At 42.1% G+C, this 27,351-nt stretch overlaps 1 protein-coding gene across 1 annotated transcript; it reads right to left on the bottom strand.

Annotated features, from left to right (window-relative positions):
* Positions 1-9,266: 9,266 nt before the first annotated feature.
* On the bottom strand, positions 9,267-11,862 carry LOC147624810 (galactan beta-1,4-galactosyltransferase GALS1-like). The gene is made up of 2 exons (XM_086818860.1): positions 10,459-11,862; positions 9,267-9,967 (listed from the first exon to the last, which is right to left on the bottom strand). The coding sequence occupies exons 1-2, from the start codon at positions 11,682-11,684 to the stop codon at positions 9,562-9,564; spliced, it is 1,632 nt and encodes a 543-aa protein (XP_086674986.1). The 5' UTR covers positions 11,685-11,862; the 3' UTR covers positions 9,267-9,561.
* Between the last annotated feature and the right edge of the window lie 15,489 nt (positions 11,863-27,351).

The following is a 27,351-nucleotide window of genomic DNA, read 5'->3' as shown; positions in this document are numbered from 1 at the left end:
GGCTCTTGGGAGAAGTAGGGTAACAGTGCAAAAATACTATTAAGCTTCAACAAAGGGGAAGGCTTATATTTATAGGAAAAAGTGAGCTTCTAACCAAGCCAACTGATTCTAGAATTTTCCAGATCAGTTTGGTCAACTTTTGACCATTTTTGAATTAGTTTGGTCCACTTTTTGGATCTAGTTGAAACAAGAGAGAGGAGAGATAAAATATCTCATTATTTGGGAGTTTAAAACTCTCCCACACATGTGAAATAGGCGCCTCCTTCATGAGGAAAATTCCCCCATACTGAGGTGTCAAAAATGCATCATTTCTTCTAAATATCTCTCTTTTTTAACTATTAACCTTGTCCTTAGTCAACTCTTCATCTTATGTGAGTATTTACTCATTTTTGGGAGATTTTCCTTTTATTCTTTCATTTATCTCCTCCCTACATTTGGATGAATCTTATTGGTCCATTTCTTCTAAATATCTCTCTTTTTTAACTATTAAACTTCTTGTCCTTATAGTCAACTCTTCATCTTATGTGAGTATTTACTCGTTTTTTGGGGGATTTTCTTTTTATTCTTCCATTTATCTCCTCCCTACATTTGGATGAATCTTATTGGTCCATATGAACCTTAATTTAAAATTTTTCAAAAATCTGGACCCCTAGAATAAGGCCTCTTGGACAGATTATATTTGATTACTAATGCACCTTCTAAAAATCTTTTTGAACTTCTGTTTCGGGGAAACTTATTTTAATAAGAAGAGATATTTTTCCATTCAAAAATATTTAAAAACTGAATTATCACTCTCTAGAAGATTTTCTCTCTCTAGGCCAAAACTGGTAGAAACACTTGAGATCTTTTATATTTCTGAAGAGGGATTTGATTACAACTGGACATCTTGAGAGGCTGGGGAGGAATCTTACAGAGTTAGTGGTTAAACCCAGAGTAGTTGGGTTAGCTCACATTCTAATGTACTTATTTGCTATTTATATCATTATGAGTTTTTTCATTATTGGAGTATCATTACATTTTAGTTGATGTTCATGGTTTTTTTATTTTTTTAACACTTTGGCTATCATATTGTTTGTTGAAAATCCCCATGCCATCGTACCCAAACATGCTCCGATGGGGACCAAACTTTGCAAGAATGTGGGGGGGACCCACATGCTTGCAAAGTTTGGTCATCATCGAAGCATGTGGGACCCACTCCCACATGCTTGCAAAGTTTGGTCATCATCGAAGCATGTTTGGGTTAGTAATTAGCGCCCAGTGTAGATTTTTCAAGTCTCTTGGTGCTTAAGAGGCCATGAAAAATCCCGCTCTTCCCCATACCATAGTACCCAACCATGCTCCGATGGGGACTAAACTTTGCAAAAATGTGGGGGGGACCCACCCCCACATGCTTGTTTGGTCCCCATCGGAGCATTTTTGCATTAGTAATTAGCGCCCAGAAGATTTTTCAAGTCTCTTGATGCTTAAGAGGCCATGGAAAATCCGCGTCTTCCCCATACCATCATACCCAAACATGCTCTGATGAGAGGACCAAATTTTTCAAGAATGTGGGGGGGATCCACCTCCACATGCTTGCAAAGTTTGGTCACAATCAAAGCATGTTTGTGTTAGTAATTAGCACCCGGTGCGGATTTTTCAAGTCTCTTTGGTGCATATAAGAGGCCATGGAAAATCCGGTTCTTCCCCATACCATCGTACCCAAACATGCTCTGATGAGAACCAAACTTTACAAGCATGTGGGGGGGACCCCATATGCTTGCAAAGTTTGGTCACAATCGTAACATGTTTGGGTTAGTAATTAGCGCTCGGTATAGATTTTTCAAGTCTCTTAGTTCTTAAGAGGCCATGGAAAATCCGGGTCTTTCCCATACCATCATACCCAAACATGCTCCATGGAAAATCCGGGTCTTTCCCATACCATCATACCCAAACATGCTCCGATGGGGACCAAACTTTGCAAGCGTGACATTCTTGCAAAGTTTGGTCCCCATCAAGCATATTTGGGTACGATGGTATGGGGAAGAGTAGGATTTTTCATGGCCTTTTAAGCACTAAGAGACTTGAAAAATCTGCACTGGTGGGCGCTAATTACTAACCCAAACATGCTCCGATGATGGGGACCAAACTTTGCACCACACTGGGCGTTAATTACTAACCCAAACATGCTCCTATGGGGACTAAACTTTGCAAGCATACTCCAATGGGGACCAAACTTTGCAAGTATATGGGGGGACACCCCCCACATGCTTGCAAGCTTTGGTCCCCCCATCAGAGCATGTTTGGGTAATTAGCGCCCAGTGTGGATTTTTCAAGTCTCTTGGTGCCTAAGAGGCCATGGAAAATCCCGCTCTTCCCCATACCATCGTACCCAAAGATGCTTTGATGGGGACCAAACTTTGTAAGAATGTGGGGGAGGGCACCCCCACATGCTTGCAAAGTTTGGTCTTGATTGGAGCATGTTTGGGTTAGTAATTAGCACCCGGTGTGAATTTTTAAAGTCTCTTGGTGCTTGAGAGGCCATGCAAAATCCCGCTCTTCCCCATACCATCATACCCAAACATGCTTCGAGGGGACCAAACTTTGCAAGCATGTGGTGGGGACCCACCCCCACATGCTTGCAAAGTTTGGTCCCCATCATCGGAGCATGTTTGGGTTAGTAATTAGCGCTCAGTGCGGATTTTTCAAGTCTCTTGGTGCTTAAGAGGCCATGGAAAGTCCGAGTCTTCCCCATACCATCGTACCCAAAAATGCTCTGATGGGGAGAAAACTTTTCAAGAATGTGGGAGGGCCCACTTTTCAAGAATGTGGGGGGGCCCACCCCCACATTCTTGCAAAGTTTGGTCATGATTGGAGCACGTTTGGGTTAGTAATTAGTGCCCGGTATTATGCAGTTTTTTCTAGTCTCTTAGTGCTCAAGAGGCCATGGAAAATCCTGCTCTTCCACATACCACGTATTCAAACATGCTCCGATGGGGACCAAAATTTTCAAGCATGTGTGGGGGACCCACCCCCACATGTTTGTAAAGTTTGGTCCCCAGCGGAGAATGTTTGCGTTAATAATTAGCGCCTAGGCGGATATGATTAAGAGGCCATGAAAAATCTGGGTCTTCCCCATACCATTAGACCCAAACATTCTCTGATGGTGGGGACCAAAATTTGCAAGCATGTGAAGGGCTACACCTATATGCTTGCAAAGTTTGGTCACAATCGGAGCATGTTACACCTATATGCTTGCAAAGTTTGGTCACAATCGGAGCATGTTTGGGTTAGTAATTAGCGCCCGATATACGGATTTTTCAAGTCTCTTGGTGCTTAAGAGGCCATGGAAAATTCGGGTCTTCCCCATACCATCGTACCCAAACATGGTCCAATGAGAACCAAGCTTTGTAAGCATGTGGGGGGGGACCACCCCCGCATGCTTGTAAAGTTTGGTCACAATCGGAGCATGTCTGGGTTAGTAATTAGCGCCTAGTGCGGATTTTTCAAGTCTCCTGGTGCTTAAGAGGCCATGAAAAATCCCGCTCTTCCCCATACCATCGTACCCAAACATGCTCCGATGGGGACCAAACTTTGCAATCATATGGAGGGGACCCACCTCCACATGCTTGCAAACTTTGGTCAAAATAGGAGCATGTTTGGGTTAGTAATAATTAGTGCCCGGTGCGGATTTTTCAAGTCACTTGGTGCTTAAGAGGCCATGGAAAATCCGGGTCTTCCCCTTACCATCATACCCAAACATGCTCCAATGGGAACAAAAATTTGCAAGAATGTGGGGGGAACCCACCCCCACGTGCTTGTAAAGTTTGGTCACAATCGGAGCATGTTTGGGTTAGTAATTAGCGCTCGGTGCGGATTTTCCAAGTCTCTTGGTGCTTAAGAGGCCATGGAAAATCCAGGTCTTCCTTATACCATCGTACCCAAACATACTCCGATGGGTACCAAACTTTGCAAAAATGTAGGGGGGACCTACCCCCACATGCTTGCAAGGTTTGATCCTCATCGGAGCATGTTTGGGTTAGTAATTAGCACCCAGTGCAGGTTTTTCAAGTCTCTTGGTGCTTAAGAGGCCGTGGAAAATCCTGCTCTTCCCCATACCATAGTACGCAAACATGCTCCGATGGGGACCATAGTACGCAAACATGCTCCGATGGGGACCAAACTTTGCAACAAGAACGTGGTTGGGGGGGGGCATGCTTGCAAAGTTTGGTCATGATTGGAGCATGTTTGGGTTAGTAATAGCGCCCGGTGTGATTTTTTAAAGTCTCTTGGTGCTTGAGAGGCCATGCTAAATCCCACTCTTCCCCATACCATCGTACCAAAACATGCTCCGAGGGGACCAAACTTTGCAAGCATGTGGTGGGGACCCACCTCCACATGCTTGCAAAGTTTGGTCCCCATCGGAGCATGTTTGGGTTAGTAATTAGCGCTCAGTGCGGATTTTTCAAGTCTCTTGGTGCTTAAGAGGCCAGGAAAGTCCGGGACTTCCCCTTACCATCGTACCCAAAAATGCTCCGATGGGGAGAAAACTTTGCAACAAGAATGTGGGGGGGGGCCACCTCCACATGCTTCCAAAGTTTGGTCATGATCGAAGCATGTTTGGGTTAGTAATTAGTGCCCGGTATGCGATTTTTTCTAGTCTCTTAGTGCTCAAGAGGCCATGGAAAATCCTGCTCTTCCCCATACCACGTACTCAACACATGCTCCGATGGGGACCAAACTTTGCAAGAATGTGGGGGGGACCCACCTCCACATGCTTGTAAAGTTTGGTCCCCATCGGAGAATGTTTGGGTTAATAATTAGCGCCTAGTGCGGATTTGCTTAAGAGGCCATGAAAAATCTGGGTCTTTTCCATACCATTAGACCTAAACATTCTCTGATGGTGGGGACCAAAATTTGCAAGCATGTGAAGGGCCACACCTACATGCTTGCAAAGTTTGGTCACAATCGGAGCATGTTTGGGTTAGTAATTAGGGCCCGATGTGCGGATTTTTCAAGTCTCTTGGTGCTTAAGAGGCCATGGAAAATTCAGGTCTTCCCCATACCATCGTACCCAAACATGGTCCAATGAGAACCAAGATTTGCAAGCATGTGGGGGGGACCCACCCCCACATGCTTGTAAAGTTTGGTCACAGTCCGAGCATGTTTGGGTTAGTAATTAGCGCCTAGTGCGGATTTTTCAAGTCTCTTGGTGCTTAAGAGGCCATGGAAAATCCCACTTTTCCCCATACCATCGTACCCAAACATGCTCCGATGGGGACCAAACTTTGCAAGCATATGGAGGGGACCCACCCCCACAGGCTTGCAAACTTTGGTCAAAATCGGAGCATGTTTGGGTTAGTAATTAGTGCCCGTGCGGATTTTTCAAGTCACTTGGTGCTTAAGAGGCCATGGAAAATCCGGGTCTTCCCCTTACCATCATACCCAAACATGCTCCAATGGAAACAAAAATTTGCAAGAATGTGGGGGAGACCCACCCCCACATGCTTGTAAAGTTTGGTCACAATCGCAGCATGTTTGGGTTAGTAATTAGCGCTCGGTGCAGATTTTCCAAGTCTCTTGGTGCTTAAGAGGCCATGGAAAATCCAGGTCTTCCTTATACCATCGTACCCAAACATGCTCTAATGGGTACCAAACTTTGCAACAATGTGGGGGGGACCTGCCCCCACATGCTTGCAAGGTTTGATCCTCATCTCGGAGCATGTTTGGGTTAGTAATTAGTACCTAGTGCGGGTTTTTCAAGTCTCTTGGTGCTTAAGAGGCCGTGGAAAATCCTGCTCTTCCCCATACCATAGTACGCAAACATGCTCCGATGGGGACCAAACTTTGCAAGAATGTGGTTGGGGGGGGGCATGCTTGCAGAGTTTGGGCATGTGATCAGAGTATGTTTGGGTTAGTAATTAGCGCCCGCGGATTTTTCAAGTCTCTTGGTACTTAAGAGGCCATGAAAAATCTCGCTCTTCCCCATACCATCGTACCCAAACATGCTCCGAGGGGACCAAACTTTGAAAGCATGTGGCGGGGACCCACCCCCACATGCTTGCAAAGTTTGGTCCCCATCGGAGTATGTTTGGGTTAGTAATTAGTGCCTAGTGCGGATTTTTCAGTCTCTTGGTGCTTATTAAGAGGCCATGGAAAATCCCGGTCTTCCCCATACCATCGTACCCAAACATGCTCCGATGGGGATCAAACTTTGCAAGAATGTGGGCGGCCCACCCCCACATGCTTGCAAAGTTTGGTCATGATCGGCGGAGCATGTTTGGGTTAGTAATTAGCGCCCAGTGCGGATTTTTCTAGTCTCTTAGTGCTTAAGAGGCCATGGAAAATCCCGCTCTTCCCCATACCATTGTACTCAAACGTGCTCCGATGTGGACCAAACTTTGCAAGCATGTTGGGGGAGCCCCCTCATGCTTGCAAAGTTTAGTCCCCATCGGAGCATGTTTGGGTTTAGTAATTAGTGCCCAGTGCGAATTTTTCAAGTCTCTTGGTGCTTAAGAGGCCATGGAAAATCCGGGTCTTCCCCATACCATCGTACCCAAACATGCTCCGATGGGTACCAAACTTTGCAAGCATGTGGGGGTGGGTCCCCGCCACATGCTTTCAAAGTTTGGTCCCCTCGGAGCATGTTTGGGTACGATGGTATGGGGAAGAGCGAGATTCGACTTCATCGGGGGAGTCTAGATATATAAATATATCTTTCGTTTTATAATTATATAACTGCATTTTCTTTTATATGTATTTTTTTAAATTTAATTCAAAGGTTTATCCTACACATAAATATTTTCAAAAAATATGAAATTTAAAAAAATATTATTTTTAAATTAAATAACATAAAATTTAAAAATAATTTTATTTATCTAATTCCAAAATATAATCCTTTAAAATTAGTGATTTTAAATTCTTTTATATTAATAAGTTATATATATTTTATTATTTAAAATTATATATCTTATCATTTAAATTTCTATACTTTATTTCTCTAAATTACTAAATTAACTTTTTCAAAAATATATTTTTGAAGAAAAATAGGGAGGTGGGAAGGAGGTGCCACGTGTCACATGCGTCCATGACACGTGGCATTTTCTTGACATGTGGCACTATTATTGGCTGATGTGGCATACTATGTCACCAAGTGCGAGGTGGCAAGAAGATGTGGCATTAATGATGACTAGGATGATGAGGTGGGGAGTCAACTAGGTTGACCATGTTGACATGGAGGGTGGAGGTGGCAAGGTGAGGTGGCAAGCTGCTTATGTGGATCCTCTCAAAGCTGATGTGGACATAAAGTGGCATGCATATATAAGATTTTTTCCTACCCAAGCCTCTTACATGGAATGATATCTAGGCTTTAAAGTTTACCTAGATTTCCAAACCTAACTAGGGTTGGTTTTAGACTTGAAAAGGGGAGAGTGCACATAATCTGGAAATTTTCACTTGGGAGGATTGAAAATGGACCTTCCCACTCAAATTAAGCCAAATTTTTTTTAATAAATTCATGACAACAAGTATATTGATCCCTAGAGTTTTTAGATTGAAAGATTCAATATTTGATTTTCTAGAATCAAATTACAATTGATTTAATGGGCCTCTAACAATCATAACAAATTTTCCAAAGTAAATCTACAAAAATCCAAGCGTTAGATTTTTAATTTTACGTTATACCCACATTCTACTAATCTTCCCCAATCTAATCATCACTAGATCCATACAAATTGAGCATTTTAAATGGTAGATGTGGTGGGAGGACAAAATAGTATGTTTTTAACAATTCTAATACCTTTTAAATAATATAGAAAATAGTAAAACACATAAAAAAATTACTCGATAAATCAAGTTAAGCTCTATATTATTTGAATTTGTGATATGCAAAGTGGGAACATCTTATGAGTAATAATGTAAAAGTTATAGGTAATTTACTCACATTCAGTGTAGGACATGTATACAATTTTGAGTAAAGTTAAGCTCTATAATTTTGAGTAAAAAATTACTCGATAAATCAAGTTAAGCTCTATATTATTTGAATTTGTGATATGCAAAGTGGGAACATCTTATGAGTAATAATGTAAAAGTTAAAGGTAATTTACTCACATTTAGTGTAGGGCATGTATACAATTTTAGTTCCCAAAGAAAAGGAGATTTGCAATTATTGGATATTCGATCAGATTATAGTTTTAGGTGCCCAAATTTGCATATGATGTTTTATTAGAAGACCTTGAAGTGAAACTCCTTGGCTAACTAGGAGAGATGGGCTATTCTTCTTGAAAAAATGCCTATTTTCAGGCTAAAGCCAAGGACGCCCACTAAGTGAAACTAGATAACCTCATCTTGCAACCACCCTCAACCTAGTAGATAATTAATAAGACAAGGATGTAGAAGCCATCCACCCAAACCCAAGAGATAGGGAAGCACCAAAAACCACCAAAAAGAGTCCTAATAAAGGATGTGAGCATGGATAAGCTAGCAAATAATCTACTCAATCAACTAGGCTAGGGATAGCCCTAAGGGCAAGGCTAGCTATAGCCAATTCCTCAAGCTAGCCAGACACCCACACTTATTCCCATAAGAGGAGACATGGTTTGGTATGCAGTAGTACGAAGTGTTCGTTATTGGTAAGGCCTAGATAGCAATAGTATTGTGCTTAATGCTAGCGCCATTGGAACCATGATATAACCCATTGTTGGTATCAAGGAAACTTGGCAGTAGGGTGGACTTCGGCACCACCGCATATGCTCCCCATGCCAAGGCAACCCTTAGCATTACTAGCCCCACTAGTTACTCCTCACCCGCCGCCATAAGCTCCAATGCCATAGCTTACTAAAACCCCTTACTGAAAGGTATGTATAGATTGCAATAGTTGCCATAATATATTTATTTCTATCTAGGAAATTGCATGGACCATACTGTTTTGAGAACCTACGTAGAGAAGGGACTGTGATGATTATATTTATGTGAAAGGGACTGGGATGTCAACTTGGTTTGCATGATAATTAGGGAGATTAGCTAGCATTCTTTTTCTAAAACTGTCTTCTTCCGCTTCCCGAACTTTCTAAAACAATCGTCTTTTGATGAAGAACTGTATGCCAAGATTCGAGAGGTGGCTGAATAAGCATGCCGACTCATGTGGCAAGATGTGAAACTTGTGTCCTTTATTAGGAATAATAATCCTCTCAAAGAGGACATGTATGCAGTTATGAATTCTAAGTTAGGCTTCTTGGTTACATCACCCTTGCAAATAAGAAACAAGGGTCTTCATTCAATGGTTGAGTTTGTTGGAGCTTCACTCTCAGTGGTATTAAAATGAACAATACAAAACGATAATCCAAACTAAGGGTCCAAATCCATTTCAATATCTATTTGGAGCAAAAGCAAAGTTCCTTTTAAAAAAAGATGCGAGTCTTTCACCCCTTGGTTGAAGTTTATCAAGTCTTTAAGATTTCTTTCCCAAAAAGTACATTCTAAAATGATGGTGGAAGTTGCGATGACATACAAGAGCTTGGTTTCGTTGCCAACTAATGCTGGAAAAAGAACGAATGGCGGCGTATAATATTTTAACAATCTGTTGTCTTAATTGACAATGGTGGGCTGCCGGCCGATCTGCTGTAGCTCAAACTCCTTGACGGATTCGGCAAGCTCTCGCAATCCGATGTCCTGTCGGAAGGGCACGCCGTCTTCGTCGTAGACGTCCACAGGTTCCATCGCCGCGGCACCGGGCATGCTGTTAACGGCAGAGCTGTCGAATCTGGCGAACTTCCGGCAGAGTTCTCCTCTCTCCGTTATGGTGTTGTGGTAGTGATAGTACCAGAGCTTGGGCACCAGGCTGTCGGTGAAGTAGCCTAGGCTCTGTCCGACAATGCGGTCCGACCTGTGCACTCCGGTCGTAAAGGCGTTCCTCGGCTGAATTGCATACTTCCGGTCCCACGCTACCCCGGCCTTCACATTGCGGTACACCAGCTTCTCGAACCCCCACTCGCTGCCGGAAATGCCCCATCAAAATTCAGAATAAGCACGATTACTCTCATTGCTATGCTGTGTTAATCCGGCCTAATGAGCTTACTTATGTCAATCCACCTTACTCTCACTGAAGATTATGAGAGCTTAATTATTCTAGTCCGGAATTTTTTTTAAGGAGAAAAGTTAATTCAATGAGGCTAGTTATCCTAATTGTGGAGCTTAATTATTTTGATGTAGGGGATTGAGATGAGGAGTAGCTCAATGAAGATGCTGATAGAAGATTAAGAGCTAAGATATCTTTAAAAAAATTGGATTATCGTGGAGAGTTATAAGAGATCGTAAGATTATAAAATAATAATCTGTGCTTAAATTTGGAGGAATAATAAAATAGTAATTTACGGGAATGCTTAGATCAGAAGAAGATTAGCATTTAACCATAGTCTGTCATCATGATCAATTAACTTTAAGATCAAGAGCTTATTAAACACGAGGCTCAGAGCATCAATGTACCTAGAAATTTTTCGTCGGGAGTTTACGGCAGCATGGCACATGTCGGCCGACATGGGCTTTTGCCGGAAGATGACCTGTGTGTAGTCGGAGAGTCCGTCCATGACAGAACGGAGGGTGTCGTTGGGGGGGACGTAGAGATACTCGTCGACGTCGAAGAAGAACGTCCAATTGGACAGAAAGCGGGTCCGGTGAAAGCAGTCGTTGATGACAAGGAACTGGTTGTGGTAGTATCCGTCGTACACTTCCTGCTGCCGGATGTCGTGAACGGTTACGTAACCCAGCCGGCGCCATGGACGCAGAGCCCTTTTGACGCCGTCGGTCATCCCACCAGCGTCGTGCAGGAAGAAATGTGAGCGGGGCCCGAATAGCTTGACGTGGTAAGCGATCCATTCCCTTATTCGCTGCGGGTTCAGATCGCCGAAAAGCGGAGATCCGCAGAACACGAAGTCGTAGGGATACGGCGGAAGGAACTTATCTCCCGCATACTGATTCCGTCGCTCCGTCAGTGCCACGAATCTCTCCGGCGCCGGATTGACCCTCCCGGATCCTTCCCCGTAGACGGCATAAACAACCAGCTCACCGCCGCCTCCGTCCACCCCCACCGGCTGCCGGAAGCTGCAGTTCACCACCACTGCCGTGTACTGCTGCCCCATATTCCAGTCCGGCAGCATCTTCTCCGCCGATCCTTTGATGGAGTGGTTTCTCTCTGCTGCAGGAATCCACTCACACTCGAAACGTGCGTTGCCGTAGAGGTGGGCGGGCTTGGAGGCCAATCCGATAACGGCAAAGCTGTCGGGCCCTCCTCGGTATGAACCCATGTGGACGAAGAGAGCTGAAGCGCTGCCATAAGCGTCGAAGCTCCGTTCCCTTGCGATCAAGCCAGCAGTACTATTATCATCAAAAGCACCTTCTTCTCCATCATGATCACTAGCTGTATGATCACCTGCTTTTGGAAGCTGCTCAGTCGAGCTATTATATGCACCATTATCAATGGTGCTGCTAGTGGGCAACAACTGCGCGCCCTGCAGGCTGTGATCTCTCGATTCCGCATAGCTTATTGCATGCAAATTTTTGCTATTGATTAACTTGCCCAAGCTCTCTGCAAACACTACCAAGAAACCCATCACCAACATTCCGGCCAAGAAGGACTTGAGATCGATGCATCCTGCACAGTAATGATGCTGTGAAAATGCATTGCAGCAATTGCCCTCCTTTTCTCTAGTCATATTGCTTTACACCAAATCACTCTTGATCGAATGCTTTAAGTGTAGATTATGTTAATATAAAGGATTATGTAGTATCTATAAAACAACCAGCTATTTGACTAGTCCCTACATGCAAAGAGCTGAGCTATCAAAACTGATCTCAGTGCAATTCTACTCTACTCAAATCAAATATGTGCCTCCGGTGATCCTGCTCTTTTAATTACCAAAAAATACCTCAGGAATCCACTACCAGCTCCTACATTTTAATATCGTTTGGTAGCAATTGCAATATAATTTTCAACCCCCCGTCCACATGGGTGACATCTTACACAATTAATAAAACGAGGGCCTTGGGTTCTCCACGTAGGAAACGATTTAGGAGAGTACATTAGTGGCCAAAATTGCCCCTTCAACCACCATCGTGGCTCCTATTAATTAATTGAATACCTTTTAGTCTTTTATAAAACAAGTACTTCGTATCTCTTATTAATTAATTGAATCTATCTATTCATAAAATAACAAGTGCTTTGGGACGTTTCCTTCTTACGTGCCTCGACAAGGTCCTTTCGTTAGCTTTCATGTTACATTCTTTTGCAAGAAACGCATGTATGATTTCGTGTGAATAGGGGCCTACAATGAGTCAAAAATAAAATCCATTAATTAGTTGGAGAATATCAATCTTGCATGAACCACATTGAATATACAAAAGCAAAGCCAGATGAGCATATTCGCACATAGTTTCTTTCTAGGGTCATATAGGAATCAGAGAGAGCGGTCATCAAAGGACTAAAGTTACTAGAATTGTAAATAAAAAAAGTAACCTCTCTGGCTTTTAGAGATTTTTTGTGGAAAATTATTATTTTTTGTTACTATAAGGTTTTAAAAAAACACCTGTAGGGCATTTTCTCAACTAAAGTTAGTGGTTGAAAATAATAATATATAAAGAACTAAACAATTTTGTAGGTTTTTTTATTGGTCTCATTGGCATACTCTATATTGAAAAATTCTATTTTTTTAGTTTTACTTTGAAAACATTTTAAATAAATGTTTCATAACACTACATTTCTAATACAAAAAAATCGCATGTATATATATATGGGTGTAAACACATTCAAGGTTACAGCTTTTGTGCTTATTAACATATTTTTAGATGGGGGTTGAACTAGCACATGTTTATTAGAAATGTAATATCAAAAGTAGCCACGTAGCATGATGATGACCTAGAGGGGGTGGCTGCATGCGCGAAATACAAGGATGCTCATTGCTATGAGTTATGATCCTTCCTCTCTCCAAAAGTTGATTTGGGAGACATGGCCAAGAAAGGCAACGCAATAGCAGAGCGCTTTGCTGTGGTAGGAAGAGACCAGTCAGGTCGTCTGCTAAGGGGGAGCCCTCACCTCCACCCAAGAGATGCAGTCGGACGACCCAGTCAGATGACGAACCCATGAGCGACTCTAGGCTAGACAAGAAGCAAAGTAGGCAGTCGCCTGTGGTGGCAAGAAGACAAACAAGGCAGAAGGTGAAGGCGAAAGCAAAACAATGTAACCAACAGGTAGAAGTGCAAACAAGGAAGAAGCCTGTGTATCACCAGTGAAAAACGAAGATATGTCAACCACAAAGGTCCATGTGAAATCAGAGAATTTGAGGGACAATGCAGGTAATGTGCCTGACCTGATGTGTAACCGTTTTGTGTGCTTATCTTTTTTAGCTCATGTGTTTCATATTTTTTATGTTTTTGCAGTGCAATGGAAAGCACTGAAGGTGGCCTACCCACCTCAGAAGGTGTTTTTTTATGACCAAGGCAAACTTCCATGTCAACCAATGGCTTGGATATTGATGGTGATGATCCAAGGAACTTGAAAGAGTCAAATGTTTTGGATGCTACATGGCTGTCTATTTTCAGCCACACCAAGGAAAGGGGGATATTACCGTGTGAAGTGTAGTAGCATCTGGCATGAAAGGTTTGAAGACATGATGATGTTCTACAACAAAGTGTATCAGAGGCGGCCAACCAACATGGAAGTCCCTCTAGCATTTGATCGGGCTTATGTGCTTCAGTTCAGCCCTCATGCTATTGTTCGCGCTGAGGAGCATAACAATGATTTACACAAAGGGGGGTATTTTGACACCCATTTAATGCGTTGGAAGTTGACTAATGGAGGAGTTGGTGACATCCATGTTGACATTGGACATGAGGTGAAGCTAGCCACCCATCAGTCTGGTCATAATAGCAGTGTGACATTTTTTGATAAAGATTATGTTTAAGTACATAACGATATAAAGAACCTAAATTCATTGATTCAAGGCATCAATGAAAGACTGCATATTTCAAAGGAGGAATGTTTGGGTTTGCAGCAGAAATTGGAGGATGCAAAGCTGAAGCAGATAACTGTAGAGAGAGTAGGTACTTTTCTGTCATCATTGAGATTAGAGATTCAAGCTGAAGCAGATAACTGTAGAGAGAGTAGGTAAGTACTTCCCTATCAGTATTGAGATTGGAGATTCAAGCTACAAAAGAGAAGATTGCATCCTTGCCTCTAGAAGATTCGATTGAGAAACCCAACCTTGCAGTGAAAATATCAACACAACAAGGCACTTTGGAGATGCTTGGAGGGGGGTCAGATGAACTAGAGAACATCTCTATGATAGAGTGTCAGGACAATGTAATTATTGGAAGCCTAGAGAGCTCAACCGTCCGAGCAAGGCACGGGCAGGGTTTAGGGGAGCCAAAAAGACCAAGTGTGCAGACCCAAGAGTGGCCGGACACTAGTGAGAGTGGCCAGGCACATGTGAAGAGCAACAAGCTAATAAAAGGGTTGGGTCCAATCTTAGAGGGTCATGTATGCTTTTGGCTATGGTTGGGTGAAGAAGAGGAGAGCTCTCAACATCTTTTGCTCTTGGGTAGAATCATGCCCGGGGCCTCCACCTTATAGACGTGTAGGTGTAGCACGTGCGTTCAAAAGGATGGGTTTTAATATAAATCTCACTTACAGTTTTAAAAAGAAAGGAGGGGTATTACAATTGTGCCTGGGAAAAATAAAATAAGGAGTGTTTTTATTCACAAAACTTTAGAAGTAGGGTACTATTCTAGTGGTATGACATAATTTGGTTGGGGTCTAGGTAGAGGGTTCAAATCTAGTAGTGTTTTTTGGCCCCACATTTTAAAGTTCTTTTTTTGCTCCACACTCTATTTAACGTTTTTTAAATTTGAAGTGAAGTGTTTTAAATTAGTTGCTGTAAAAGAGAGAAGCAATAAAGAAACATCTCACTTAATGATGCTCTCTCTTTACTACTCCCTCCTTCCTTTTGGACGTCGCTTCCCCCTTTCTCTATCTTTGTGCAGCTTAATAAAGCTGGCTAACTAAGCTTAATAAAGCTCCTTAGTTTAGGTTTTTACATTATTGGCCAAGGTTAATAATATAATGGCAGCGGGGCCTGTGGTTATTGGTGTTGATTAAGCGGAAGATTTCTAAGGTGCGCATTGTCTGTGATCTGTAGAGACATGCGCATACGCCGTTGCACCAAACACGCGGAGATGTGCAAGGTCAGGCGCACGCCGAAACCACAAGGTATAGGGAATTGCATCGACTGAGCGATGGTATACTCTGTTCTGAATATAGCAGGCTGTGGTAACAGCTTCCTGCCAGAAATTTTTTGCTAGTTTTGCAACACTTAACATAGCACGAGCGGAGTCAAGCAGAGTGCGGTTCTTACGCTCGGCGAGGCCATTTTGTTGGGGTGTTGATGGTACTGTACAGCGGTGGACTATTCCGTGTTTTGCTAGGTAATGTTGAAACGATTGATTCTTGTATTCTGATCCATTATCAGATTGGAGAGCTTTTATCTTTTTGTCTAACTGCTTTTCTACTAAATTGTGATATGCTGTGAACGCATGTAAGATTGTGTCTTGCTGTTTATTTTTTAGAAATGAGACGATTGTGAATCTTGTAAAGTCGTCAATGAAAGTGATAAAATATTTATGATTTGTGAGTGATCGCTGAATGGGACCACAGAGATCTGTATGTATTAATTGTAGTGGAGCTGTAGACCTCTCACCGCGAAGCGGGAACTTATGTTGGGCTGATTTGCCAAAGACACAACCCTCACATAGGGATAGTGAGGATTTGGCTGACAATGTGAAGTTTTTGGCTAATCTTCGCAGGTTCATATGTTGCATAGTTGTAATGTTGAGATGTCCTAGCCGGTAATGCCATAACAGAGTATCATAGTGTAGATTTTCTGTGTGAATAGCAGCATTTGCTTCATGAACAACAGGAGTCCGACCAAGTAGGTAAAGTCGTCGAAATTTTGGACAGGTCACTATGTAAGTGCGACCATTAGGCAACTGATGCTTAATCAGACAGCAATCGTGTAGAAACTCAAATGCAGTACGAGGACTTGCTAGCCGATCAATGGACAGCAGGTTCTTGTAAAGATTCGGCACATAGTAAACTTCATCAACAGTAACTATATGTCCATCTGGTAATTCTATTTTTGCAGTGCCAATACCCTCAGCAGTTTGATGTGTTTTATTACCGAATTTAATAGTTATAGTATGATTGAGTGGATGGTAATTAAACAGCCAGCTTTTATGTGCGGTCATGTGTAAGGTTGCTCCTGTATCTAACACCCAAGTATTTGCAACATCAAAATCAGGAGGATGCGACGCCATGAAGACAAGATTGTTTCCGTCATCAGATGCTGGTGAAGAGTCATGACTATAATCATCATATGGCGACGAATATTGGGATCCGTTTTCAGAACCAGAGGCATAATTTGCCTGCTGCTGCTGAGAGCTCTTATTCTTGCCGTTATGCCAGCATTCTGAAGTATGATGACCATGTTTGTTACAGATCTTGCAGTATGGGCTTGTGAATGAAATGCCAGGGCGTGATTGACGAAATCGAGAATTGTTCTGATGTGGCCTCCTCGGTTTATGGAAAGATTTCGATGATGTATTTTTCTAACGGAAGTTCGAGGAGAACTTGGATGTAGGCCGGGCATACATAGCCATAGCTGTAGATGAAGCTGCTTGTGAAGATGAAGCAGATCTGATTGTATGTTCTTGTATAATGGAAGGGATTAGAATAGGTATGGAGAGATGAGCTGCGGTTCGGGTGGTTATAAAGGGCTACCATGAAGACGGGAGGGCAGCAAGCAGCAACATAGCCTGCATGTTTTCAGGAAGATTGACACCCGAGAGTGTAGTCTCATCCAGTTGAAGTCACCACGCCTCTAGGAATTTAGGAACATTCTGATCTTCAGTCATAACTTTATTCACTAGAGTTTTTAGGTTCATGACCTGAGTGGCAACATCTTTATGTTCATGGCTCTCTTCAAGACGAGTCTAAATTTGCCGTGCTGTGGTCAAGGTTCGCACGGTCTGCTTTCGCATATCATCCATATGAAGTAAAAGCTCCAAACGAGCACTTAGATCTTTTGATTTCCAATCTGTAATGTCCTGCGTGTTTTGAACAGTCACAGGGTTGGCTTGGGCGGGGCATACAGAAGTGCCATCTACCCAAGGAAGGAGCTCAAGTTTCTCCATAACCATACTCATGGTCAACTTCCATGGTTGGTAGTTTTTATCATTCAATTTGTCGATCTTGTAAGACCGGCCTGAGGAATGTGCTTGGGCCATAGCAATTGCTGTTCCGGACCAGCAACTGTCACGGCCTTGCACATAGAACGACTAAGTCGTCGTGGCCTGGGTCAAATTTCTGGGGCCTGTTTAGGCGCGTTGGAGAGAACGCAATGTGAATTTGCACGCCACAATGTTAGGGCGCAGGCTGCATGCACAGAAGATTGAGCGCAAGTGGAGAAGCCCTTCCTTAGGCTGATACCATGCAGAAAATAGGTGTACACACAGCATACATTATGTTTTCAATACATAGACTCACAGTTCACCATAGCTCTGACAGGCGAGATGTCGATGCGTCAACCGTTGTGTTTATTATTGGGGCGCAACCCTATTTGAGGGTTCGCCTAGTAAATGTCGTTTCATTATTTACATTGTTGTAATTTATTAAAATAACTTTAAACTAAAGCTATCTATGAATTATTTATTTCAACACGCTGATGTGTCGCGGAAGCTTTTCTAAGGTGCGCTGATGTGTAGCGCAAAGCTGTGATCGCCTGTTGTCCCCATCGAAAGCAGAATTTGGCTCCTGTCACCATTAGTCTAGCTCCCCATCTGCTGCCCATCGGCCATCACGACCGGAAAAGGCTCCTGGCTCCTGGCTCCCGCTAGACTCAGTTTTAGCTTCAAAATCAGGTGTCCAGGAGGTATTGCTAGTTGCAGGCCTGCTTTTCGATGTGGGTTCGATCCTTGGCATGTTGCTTATGGGTCGCCCGGGTGTTGTTGGGTTGCGGAATCGGCTTTTGCTAATCACGTAAGCTTTAACCCAAGCATTCAGCTTTTCAAGCTTAAGGATTATTAAGATAATTAACTGCATGGGTGTTAGCAATGGTGGGTTAACATCTTTGATCTTATCACATAAAGCAGGTGTAATTAAAGTGTATTAACGTTTTCTTTTAAAACTAATTTTTATATGCAGTGAAAAGTTTCTTCCTAAATAGCTAGTTCTCTTGTTGTGCAGGGCAAATATTCTCTAATTATTGCTTCTTATTTGCAATATTTACGGCTACAAGCAAAGAAGAAGTTTATTATCTACAAATTTTACAACTAAAAGAGAAGGTGAGTGTGCTTTAGAGTTCATGATTTTTTCTTTCATATAAACTAATAGAGAAGGATTATATAAATTTATAGAGAAGGATTTCTATAGTGTTTTAGAATACTAAGAATTCAATCTAGTAGTAATCCTCATGCATTTTTTTCCAATAGAATAATATGTAGCTCTCAAGTAAAGTAGATTTGCCTTATTTTTTGCAAGCTCTCTCAAGCTTTATGGTTGAAATCAAAGAAAATGAGTGTGGTCCTATTGCAAGAGAGAAGAAATTTCTTTTAATTTTTCTTTCATATTTTTTCAATAAATAGAGACCTTGTAGATATTTTATGCCCATTAAACTATTTATTGGCATCCCTCATAATGTTTGATATTTTCTCTTTTATGGTTCTTTTGAATGTAGGATCGATCATTCATGGCATCCAAGGCTCGCATTAAGGTGTTTGACCATGGGGATAGTGAAAAGAAGTTGTTGGGTTATGTTAGAGTGATGGGAGATTATACCTATAGTGCCATACGCAAAGAGATTGTGCAAGATGGCATTGTAAGTGAATCTTTTGAGTTTGTTATTGAAGATGAAGATGATGATGGAGTGTGCACATTGAATGCCACACAAGAAGAGCGTTAGCAAGTGGAGAGCAACAAAAGTGTTGGCATAAAGAGGTGTTTAAGCATGGCTTATGGTGGCGGGCCCGCAAAGCGCATTTGTAGAAGCTTAAATGTTGCCTTAGAAACTAGTGACATGAATGCAAGGGAAGAGGGTGAGAATGTTCATGGTAGCAAGGTCAACATGCTCAAGAGTTCTTTACTACCAAAAGAAACTCTTGACCTTTGGGAGGTCCAATGTGACAAGACTCATAAGAATTTGAGAAACAGAAATCCACCTAGAGATGACAATTTTCAGCTTACAACTGAAGATGTCAATGACAAGCCTTTGATTCGAATTTGGTGTGATGAATGTAAAAGCTTTTATGGATCGGTAATGACTGGAGGCAAGCAGACCGCATACTCATGCTTATCAAAATTCTTAAGATTTCACATTCTTCAAGGACAATCCCATACAAAACGGTACCTTTCCAATCAAGGGCTAAAGATCGATGCAATAGACACTCAAGGAAGTAGTACAAAGGACAAAGAAGATGATTGTGATGATGCGGTGGCAATTTTGGCGGCTATCGAGGAGATGAATAATTTCAATAACACTCATGAAGGTAAGCATCAACTTATTTCTTAATTCTTTGCAACCAAACTATTATCTTCTTTATGTAACACCTTTGTTAAGCTCATGCAAGACACTAATTTCAGCCCCTTGTATTGGTTTTTTTTAAAGGATTTTTGCTTGTTCTTTTTAGTGTTAATTTTCAGCTGATTTTTCTTTTCTTTTCTTCTCTCAAGATCTTGTTTCTTCATGTAGGGGCTGATTTTTAGTTGGTTGAAGCCACCTTGCATGATTACAAAGATAGAAGCACTGTCAGAGTGGTGTGTAAATATGATGGGAAGTGGCTGCACTTATGTCCTCGTGGTTCAGATTTGCCAACAATTCTAATGGAACATATTAATGGAAAGTCTCACACCATTGCATGGAGCAAGACCACACCACATCAGTCTTCTTCACTCTTGATTGGATCTTGTGGGCGACCTAAAAAGCATTTTGACAAAGATCCACGCCAACAAACCTTGGGTGCTTTTCTCACATCAACAAAAGAGCGTTCAAAAGCGCCTTCTATGCCCACAGGTACATCATGCTTGCCTTCATCCAATCTTACTATCTTGTGTTGGGGATTATGGCAGCATACAATTCATGTTAGTGGTCGTGAGGTTGATATAAAACCTCTCCTACAAGATCTAAAGATGGGACGAGAGTGGTTTTGTGAGCCATATACAAAAGCATCTTTGCATGATGGAGATATGGAGTACATGGTAGATGGATGCTTTAGGCATATACATTGCCTTCGTATCTCAAGCATTGGAATGCCTTTTCAAAGTTTTACATGCAAGCATTGCAAGACAATTCCATCATGTGGTGATTTTCGCATGAGAGTGTATCGGGAGAGTATTTCCATTGATAAGAGAGGAGAAAGGCAAACGGGCAAAGGAATGCGGCTAGATTACCTTGGAATTGAAGAGCTGAAAAGTGTCTCAGTTGGGACCAAGAAGAAATTACGAGAAGCAGGTAGAAGTTTATGGTGGCTGAAGGCAAAGATTGTGGTGCTTTCCGTGAGAATCAGATCCTTGAAAGAGGCCAACTATGAAAGCATTAATAGAAAGGATGTGAGGCGATTTTGCAATAACATCATTAAGGCTTGCAGGCAAGGTAAATTTGGAGGCAAATCAGCTTTATGGGACTTTCTTCAAGACATTGCAAAGAATGCATTAAGATCCGAAAAGGGTCAAAGATTCACAGAATCAACAAAGACCATTTTTGAAGTCGTGAAGCTATGGGGTGGGCCACGCTTACATGAGTTTTTGAGTGCAAACCTTGGAGGGCCATCCATGTCAACCACTAGGAGACACCGAAGAAAATCAACTTACTTTCAGTCAGGGGAGCATGAATATGCGTGTATGATGAGTAGGTGTTTAATCCAAGAATAGGTTACTAAAAAGCATGTGCATGTCTTTTATTGATTCCTTGTTAGACCAGTTCTTATGTGCATGCATATGTTTTTATTTGTGTTGCAGCTGTTGCCCAATTTTATTTTGACAAGCATGAGAGTTGTTGGTGTTGTCTGCTTCACAATTTGGATGTCAACCATACGTAAAATGTGTCATCTTGATTGTATGTCTGCTATGAAATTCCACACTAGCACGGTGTCACAGAGCAGGATGGTTCAAAGTCGAATGCACTGTGGACTGTGGAGTATGATGATGCTGATAAATCTGTAGTCAAATTGCTTAGCTTCCCATCGACTCCCTACTCGCATTGGGTCTCCTTCCCTGCAGCCATATCTGACTCCTTCGAGCTCCCGTCACTCCCCGGCTTCCCGAGCACCTTCCCGGCCCCTTTGGGCACCCTCACGGCATTCACACAGAGGTATTGCTTCATCCCCCACAGGGTTTTACTTCAGTTTTTCAGTCTGCAGGTCTGAGAAAAGAAGGGGCAGCCACCATTGAAGCTTCATTGCTTCATATCTCGAGTTGGGCCTCTTAAGGGGCACTAAGGCTTGACTTGTGGCTTCATTGGCTCCCTATTGAGCCCCCCTTCACCCTCCCTTGTGCCACGTGGGCTGTAGGCCATCAAGGAGTAGTAGCGCAGATTGCGCCAGCCTTACAGGCTATGACTTGGCTCCATTTGGCTTGGTTAAACACTTGCCAACAACCTCGGGACTTGGCATTGAACATTGAAGCTTTTTGCTTCAGGTTTGGGACTGTGTAAACAGTCTACAAACAGGTCAAAAACAGGGCAGCACTTATCTCTTGAAGTCTATGCTTACCGGGATTGATCACTTGATGCATATTGATGCCCGTATGATGTCTACATGTATGGAGATGCTATGTTAATGGTTTGCCATAATTTTGGCCCTGATTTAGGACTGAGAATACTCAGTTTTGAGCAGTGAATCACTGCTGACATACAGTGGGCTGAAGCTATTTTACTCATGTATGCTTATGCCTATGCTATTCGGGTTATGTCTTGGGTACATGCTTTGAGGTATTGACCATCGGGGATTGGAAAAGAGTTCGACATTGCTTCTTACTCATTGGTTGAGCTTTTGAGCTCGTACATACAGCTTTTGTGCCAGTGGGAGCATCTTTGGATGCTTGACAGACATTGAGCAGGCAAGTGTTATTTATCTGGGAGTGTTTCCGTGCTTTGGAGATACTTTGCTGAGCACTTCTAAGTGCTTGCAGGGAGTCATACACTTTATTTCTTGGTTCTATTTGCTGATATGGCTTCATCAGGAGAGAGTTCATCTTTGCTCCACATCTGGTCTGGACGGCAAGAAATTCATCTCTTCTTACCAGACGAAGGGCCTTTTTGAGTTTGTATAAGTGCCAGTGCTCCTTTTGAAATGGCTCTTCAGAACATCGGGGCCAGCAACCGTGATGATGCCTTCTACAGGTATAAAATGCCTAAGCTGATCACTAAGATTGAAGGCAGAGGAAATGGAATCAAGACCAATCTTGTGAACATGATCGATGTTGCAAAGGCCTTGGCTAGGGCTCCAACCTACACTACTAAGTACTTTGGATGTGAACTTGGTGCACAGTCAAAATTTGATGAGAAAGATGGCACTGCTATTGTGAATGGAGCACATGATACAGCAAAACTTGCAGGGCTTTTGGAAAATTTCATTAAGAAATATGTCCAGTGTTATGGATGTGGGAACCCAGAGACAGAGATAGTCATCACAAAAAGTCAGATTCACACGGATGATAATCTTGCAGATCTTCTGACGAAGAGTTTACATGCCGAGCGGTTTGCACACTGCAGATCACTCATGGGTGTTGAATGAGGCCATTTACAGATTTGTGTTGGTCTTGTATATCATTGTATACTTGCTTTTTTTTTTCTCACTCTCCTACGGGCATATTGCCTTTAAGTGGGAGGTTGTTGGGGTGTAAAGGCCCTATGTAACATTTGTAGTTTGTATACAATGTGAAACCGGTTCGTTGAACCGGTTCCACCCTAACTCTAACACATGAATAAAACTCATGGGTTGTGGTGTGCCCATTATCCATTCTTCACACCCACACATTGTTGACTCTCGTCTCCTACTCTCCCGTCAACTCTCCACTCCCGACATCAGTATTCAATTCTTTGTTTCAATAAACTTGTATTCTTACTTTCTAGGAAGACCTTGATAATCTCACTAAGTTTGCATGCTGGCCTTCTTTCAAGGCATTTAGAAAGGACATGTTCTTAAGGATCTCCCTTGTTTTCTCTTGGAATGCACAAATTCAAAGATAAGGTCAAGGTGAGAATGTGTACAACATGACGGCATCCTTCTAGATGTAGTAGTATATGCAAGTTGACAAAGGCTTATCGATTATTCTTGTGATCACCTTTTTCAATAATTGTAAGGGGCATGATATGTTTAAATTTAAATTTACTAGAGGGGGGGAAAAATTCTATGAGCTGGAAATTTTAAAAGTACAGGAGGGTTATAATAATATATTGCAAAAGTAATAGGAGGTATGCATAAAATAGGGGAAATCAGGCTACAGAGGGGTTTTAAAATATGCCTTTGAACGCACGTGATACAAACTTTTTTGGAAGGTGGAGGCCCCAGGGCAATGACATTCTGTTTGAGACAGAAGGTTCTATTTCAAAGGACTTTTTATTTATCTGCAAACAATAAGAAGGTACATGGTATCTGACTTATCCTAGTCTCATTAAGCACTGCTATTAGTTTACTTTACCCTATTGATTCATATTGCTTTTTTGTAGGTGCTCAAAAGAAGAGAGAGTTCAATAAAATGCAAAGACATTAAAAATTTAAAAATTGAGATAACACAAACTCCATAAACAAAAGATATTGTATTCAATAAAGTAAAATTTTATACAGAAGTGTTTAATTGTACATGTAGAACATATTCTTGACAACCATTTTCTATTTACCTACAGCTTGATCCAGAGGCTGCTCTACATGGTCCAAGCTCTCCGTACCATCTTTTTTTGGAGAATCTGTTTTTTGCTACTCCATCCTGTCCTGTACAGTCTCTTGGTGCTGCTCCATTGTCTCCTCTACTGCCCTTGGAGCATCTGTTTGCTGCTGCTCCATCTTCTCCTCAACAATATCAGCAGCAGGTCCTTGTTCTTGTGGCTTCTCCTCATCAGCACTAGGTCCTTGTTCTTGTGGCACCACATCAGCATCATCTGTGTCATCAAGGTGTATGACACCTTCTCGGACTTTAGAGCTCTCACCCAACTCGACAGTAGTTGGTACAATAGGTTTTGGGGAGGCATACTTCAAAAACTTCCAAATTGTATCAGCTCTGAAACTATATACATAGTTCAAGCTGAAGCTATCTTCTCTCATCTGCAATGGCATATGATGATTTAGAACACTTTGTACCAATATCAATTATTTTGAAGCTAAATGAAAATTATTTTTTCTTACAAGGTCTGGCTGTCCTATCTCAAAATAGCTTGAAAGTATATATTTGGCACTGATCAGCACTCTCTAGTCGTCGTAGCAGCTACTTGAATTATCTTGTTGTGGTGTCTGTACAGTTGGAAAGATATGTTAGAAACTGTTAACATCTGAACAAAACAAAATTATTCAATAGGTTCAAAGGCATAGCATGAAATAGACATCAGTAGAGGGAACGACTTTTTACCTCTAAATTTACTGGCTCTATTGAATCCAAAAGATTGACATTAGGAGGACAGTGATCCAATGCATCTAGAAGCCTTCTAATACAACTGCAATACATATAATTCAGTTAGTGTGCATTAAATCAAAATAATGAAGTTTGAAGTTAAAAAAAGCACACACACCACTTACAATTTCAGCTCTCTCTGTGTGTTTTTAAGAGAGTTGAATATAAAGCATTGCTTCTGCTGGATGTCAATAGAAGCAAAACTCCAGTGGTCACTGCGTAAGGAAAAAAGCATTAAGAAATCAAAGGCTACAAGAGTTCTCAATCTTAAAGAAGAATCCCAAAAGAATCAGTCACCCACATACCTGTTATGGTATGGAAGTAGCAAAACATCGATAACATCAAAATTGCAGTGTCTGAACCAATTGGAAATACCCATGGGAGTTTCCTTTGCATCTCTTAACTTGGAGGAAATGGCAGGATCAATAATATGAACTGTATATATGCTGTACAGAGTGGTTAAGCCAGCTTCTCATCATGCTGCATTGGACTAAAAAATAATTAGGGTAGGGTGTAAAGGAGGTACAAGGAGGATTGTTTTGCAAACAAATGTAAAATAATAGACACTTACTAGAGCATTGCAAGAATGATAGTATCTGAGCAATACTCATTCTTATGAGCCAATGCTACCAAGCATGGTTTTGTCAAGTCAAAATCATTCAGTGAAGTTTCATCCTCAATATGGACAACTATGTTAGGGCCCAGCTCCTGCAACCTTCTCTGTATCTGCAGCTCCCTCTGTACAGTCTCCACATCTATAACAGATTTGGATTCTTTTATTTGCTGCTTCAGTGACTCCTCATAAGCAGCTTTCCCTCTGGTGTTCTTTGAATGGGTTACTTCAACAACCTTAACCTCATCTACCTTCGACTTTCTTGTAGGTGGAATTAATAATATGTCTCTCATCTTGATGTCCTGCCATTCCACAGGATGGACCAGCTTGTCATACCTCCATCTCACTCTGGACAAAGTGTTGAAGTCTTCGGCCATCAGAGTTACCCTCTGTGAGCATGGGCTGCTACCAGCATTGCATCTTCAAAATATTTCTCCAAGTAGTCCTCTGCCATTTCCTGTAAGGAAAGAATGGCAGTCCTGTTCCACCTGAAACCAAGGTGCCAACTATCACATATGTCTTTCACTAGTCTCTGAAAAGGTGCCTTGGGGATTGCAAAGCCTATAGCTTTCTGTTGCTTCCTGATCTCCTTTAGCACACCTGCACCATGTTTCAATCTCTTGGCCTTTTGCTGGAGCAGGCTCATTGGCTTCCCCTTCCTGCCATGTGCACCTCTTCCCTTTGGAGGCACACTAAATTCCTTGGTACATGCCCCAGCTGCTGCTGCAAGCCCTGGCCCTTTTGACTTGGTTCTTGCCACCATCACTCTGACAAGCTGCATACAAAGCAATGGAAAGAGATTATAGCCATGGAGAACATGGAATGACACAAAAAGACAACGACATGGGTGGATGAAGAAACATTTATAAATTTGCAACAAAACGCGATTTTGACAGTTTGAAATTCCTAACAGCTCACTCTCGCGTTTTCCTGCAAATACCTGAAGTAACATGCTGGTACATTCCTACAGTGATTTCTCTGTCTTTACAACTAAATACAATATGGATTGAGTCTATGCAAGGAGAGTACAGCCATGGACAACTTGGAAAGACACAAAACCACAATGACAGGGGTGGATGAAGCAACAGTTCAATATTTGCAAACAAAATGCGATTTCGGATGTTTAAAATTTCTAAAACCTTCTCCTCGTGTTTTTCTGCAAATTCATGAGGCAGCATGTTGGAACATGCCTTCAGTCATTTCACTGTGTTTGCAACTTGATGCAGGATGGATTGAGTCTATGGAAGGCAAGAGGAGTGCACAAACTGAAGGAAGAACCCATAAATAAAATTTTACCCTTAAATGCAATTATCACACTTTAAGGTCTGCAAACATTGCTAAATCTATAAAGATGATCAATCTCTCACTCAATCAGCCCAATTCAAAAGTCTTCCTGCTTGTGGTTGCAGTGGAAAAAGCTAAGGAATGCCTTTAATATTTATCCTAATATCTAAGCTACATCACATCCCAAAGGTATGTGTGTTATACTATTAAACAAGAAGATAAGGATATAGAGAGTCCTACTGACCTGGAAGCTATTTGTGGGTGTGCTGTGCTGTTGATGAGTACCACCCTATGCTGGGGATGAACCTGTGCTGCTGGTCAGGATGCTGATGGTGCAAAGTAGGGAGGTAGGGAGGCAAGAGAGCTGAGACGGGAGGGCCGAGACAAGAGAGATTAAACAGGAGGGAAAAGATTAGTGTGCAAAATACAAACAAGGCAGCTCCTAAATCCCACACGTGTGGAATGGAGTCGTTTTTTCACACGTGTGGATGGGACCCAGATCTCTTGGAGTTTGAAACTTGGCACATGTAAATGGGACACTTTTTGCCTTGGAACTTGTGCCAATCATGATTTCATAATCAGTTCCATAACCACTCTTCCCTCCCCTGCCTCCCAATCTTTCATCCCTGCCAGCACCCTCCCATCATCCTTTTCCTTCCCTCTCTGATCCCTTCCTACCCAACACACTCCATCCAGACTGCAACTTGCCTGAAGACTACTACCACTGCCAGATCTCCAGGTTACCTAGGTTGCAGCTCAAGTTTGGGAAAGAGCAGAAGAT

This window comes from Cibotium barometz, chromosome 24 (genome assembly GCF_041138505.1).
Source record: "Cibotium barometz isolate CiBa-2024 chromosome 24, ASM4113850v1, whole genome shotgun sequence".
Lineage (NCBI taxonomy): Eukaryota > Viridiplantae > Streptophyta > Polypodiopsida > Cyatheales > Cibotiaceae > Cibotium > Cibotium barometz.
This window is presented reverse-complemented; position numbering and strand designations above follow the sequence as displayed.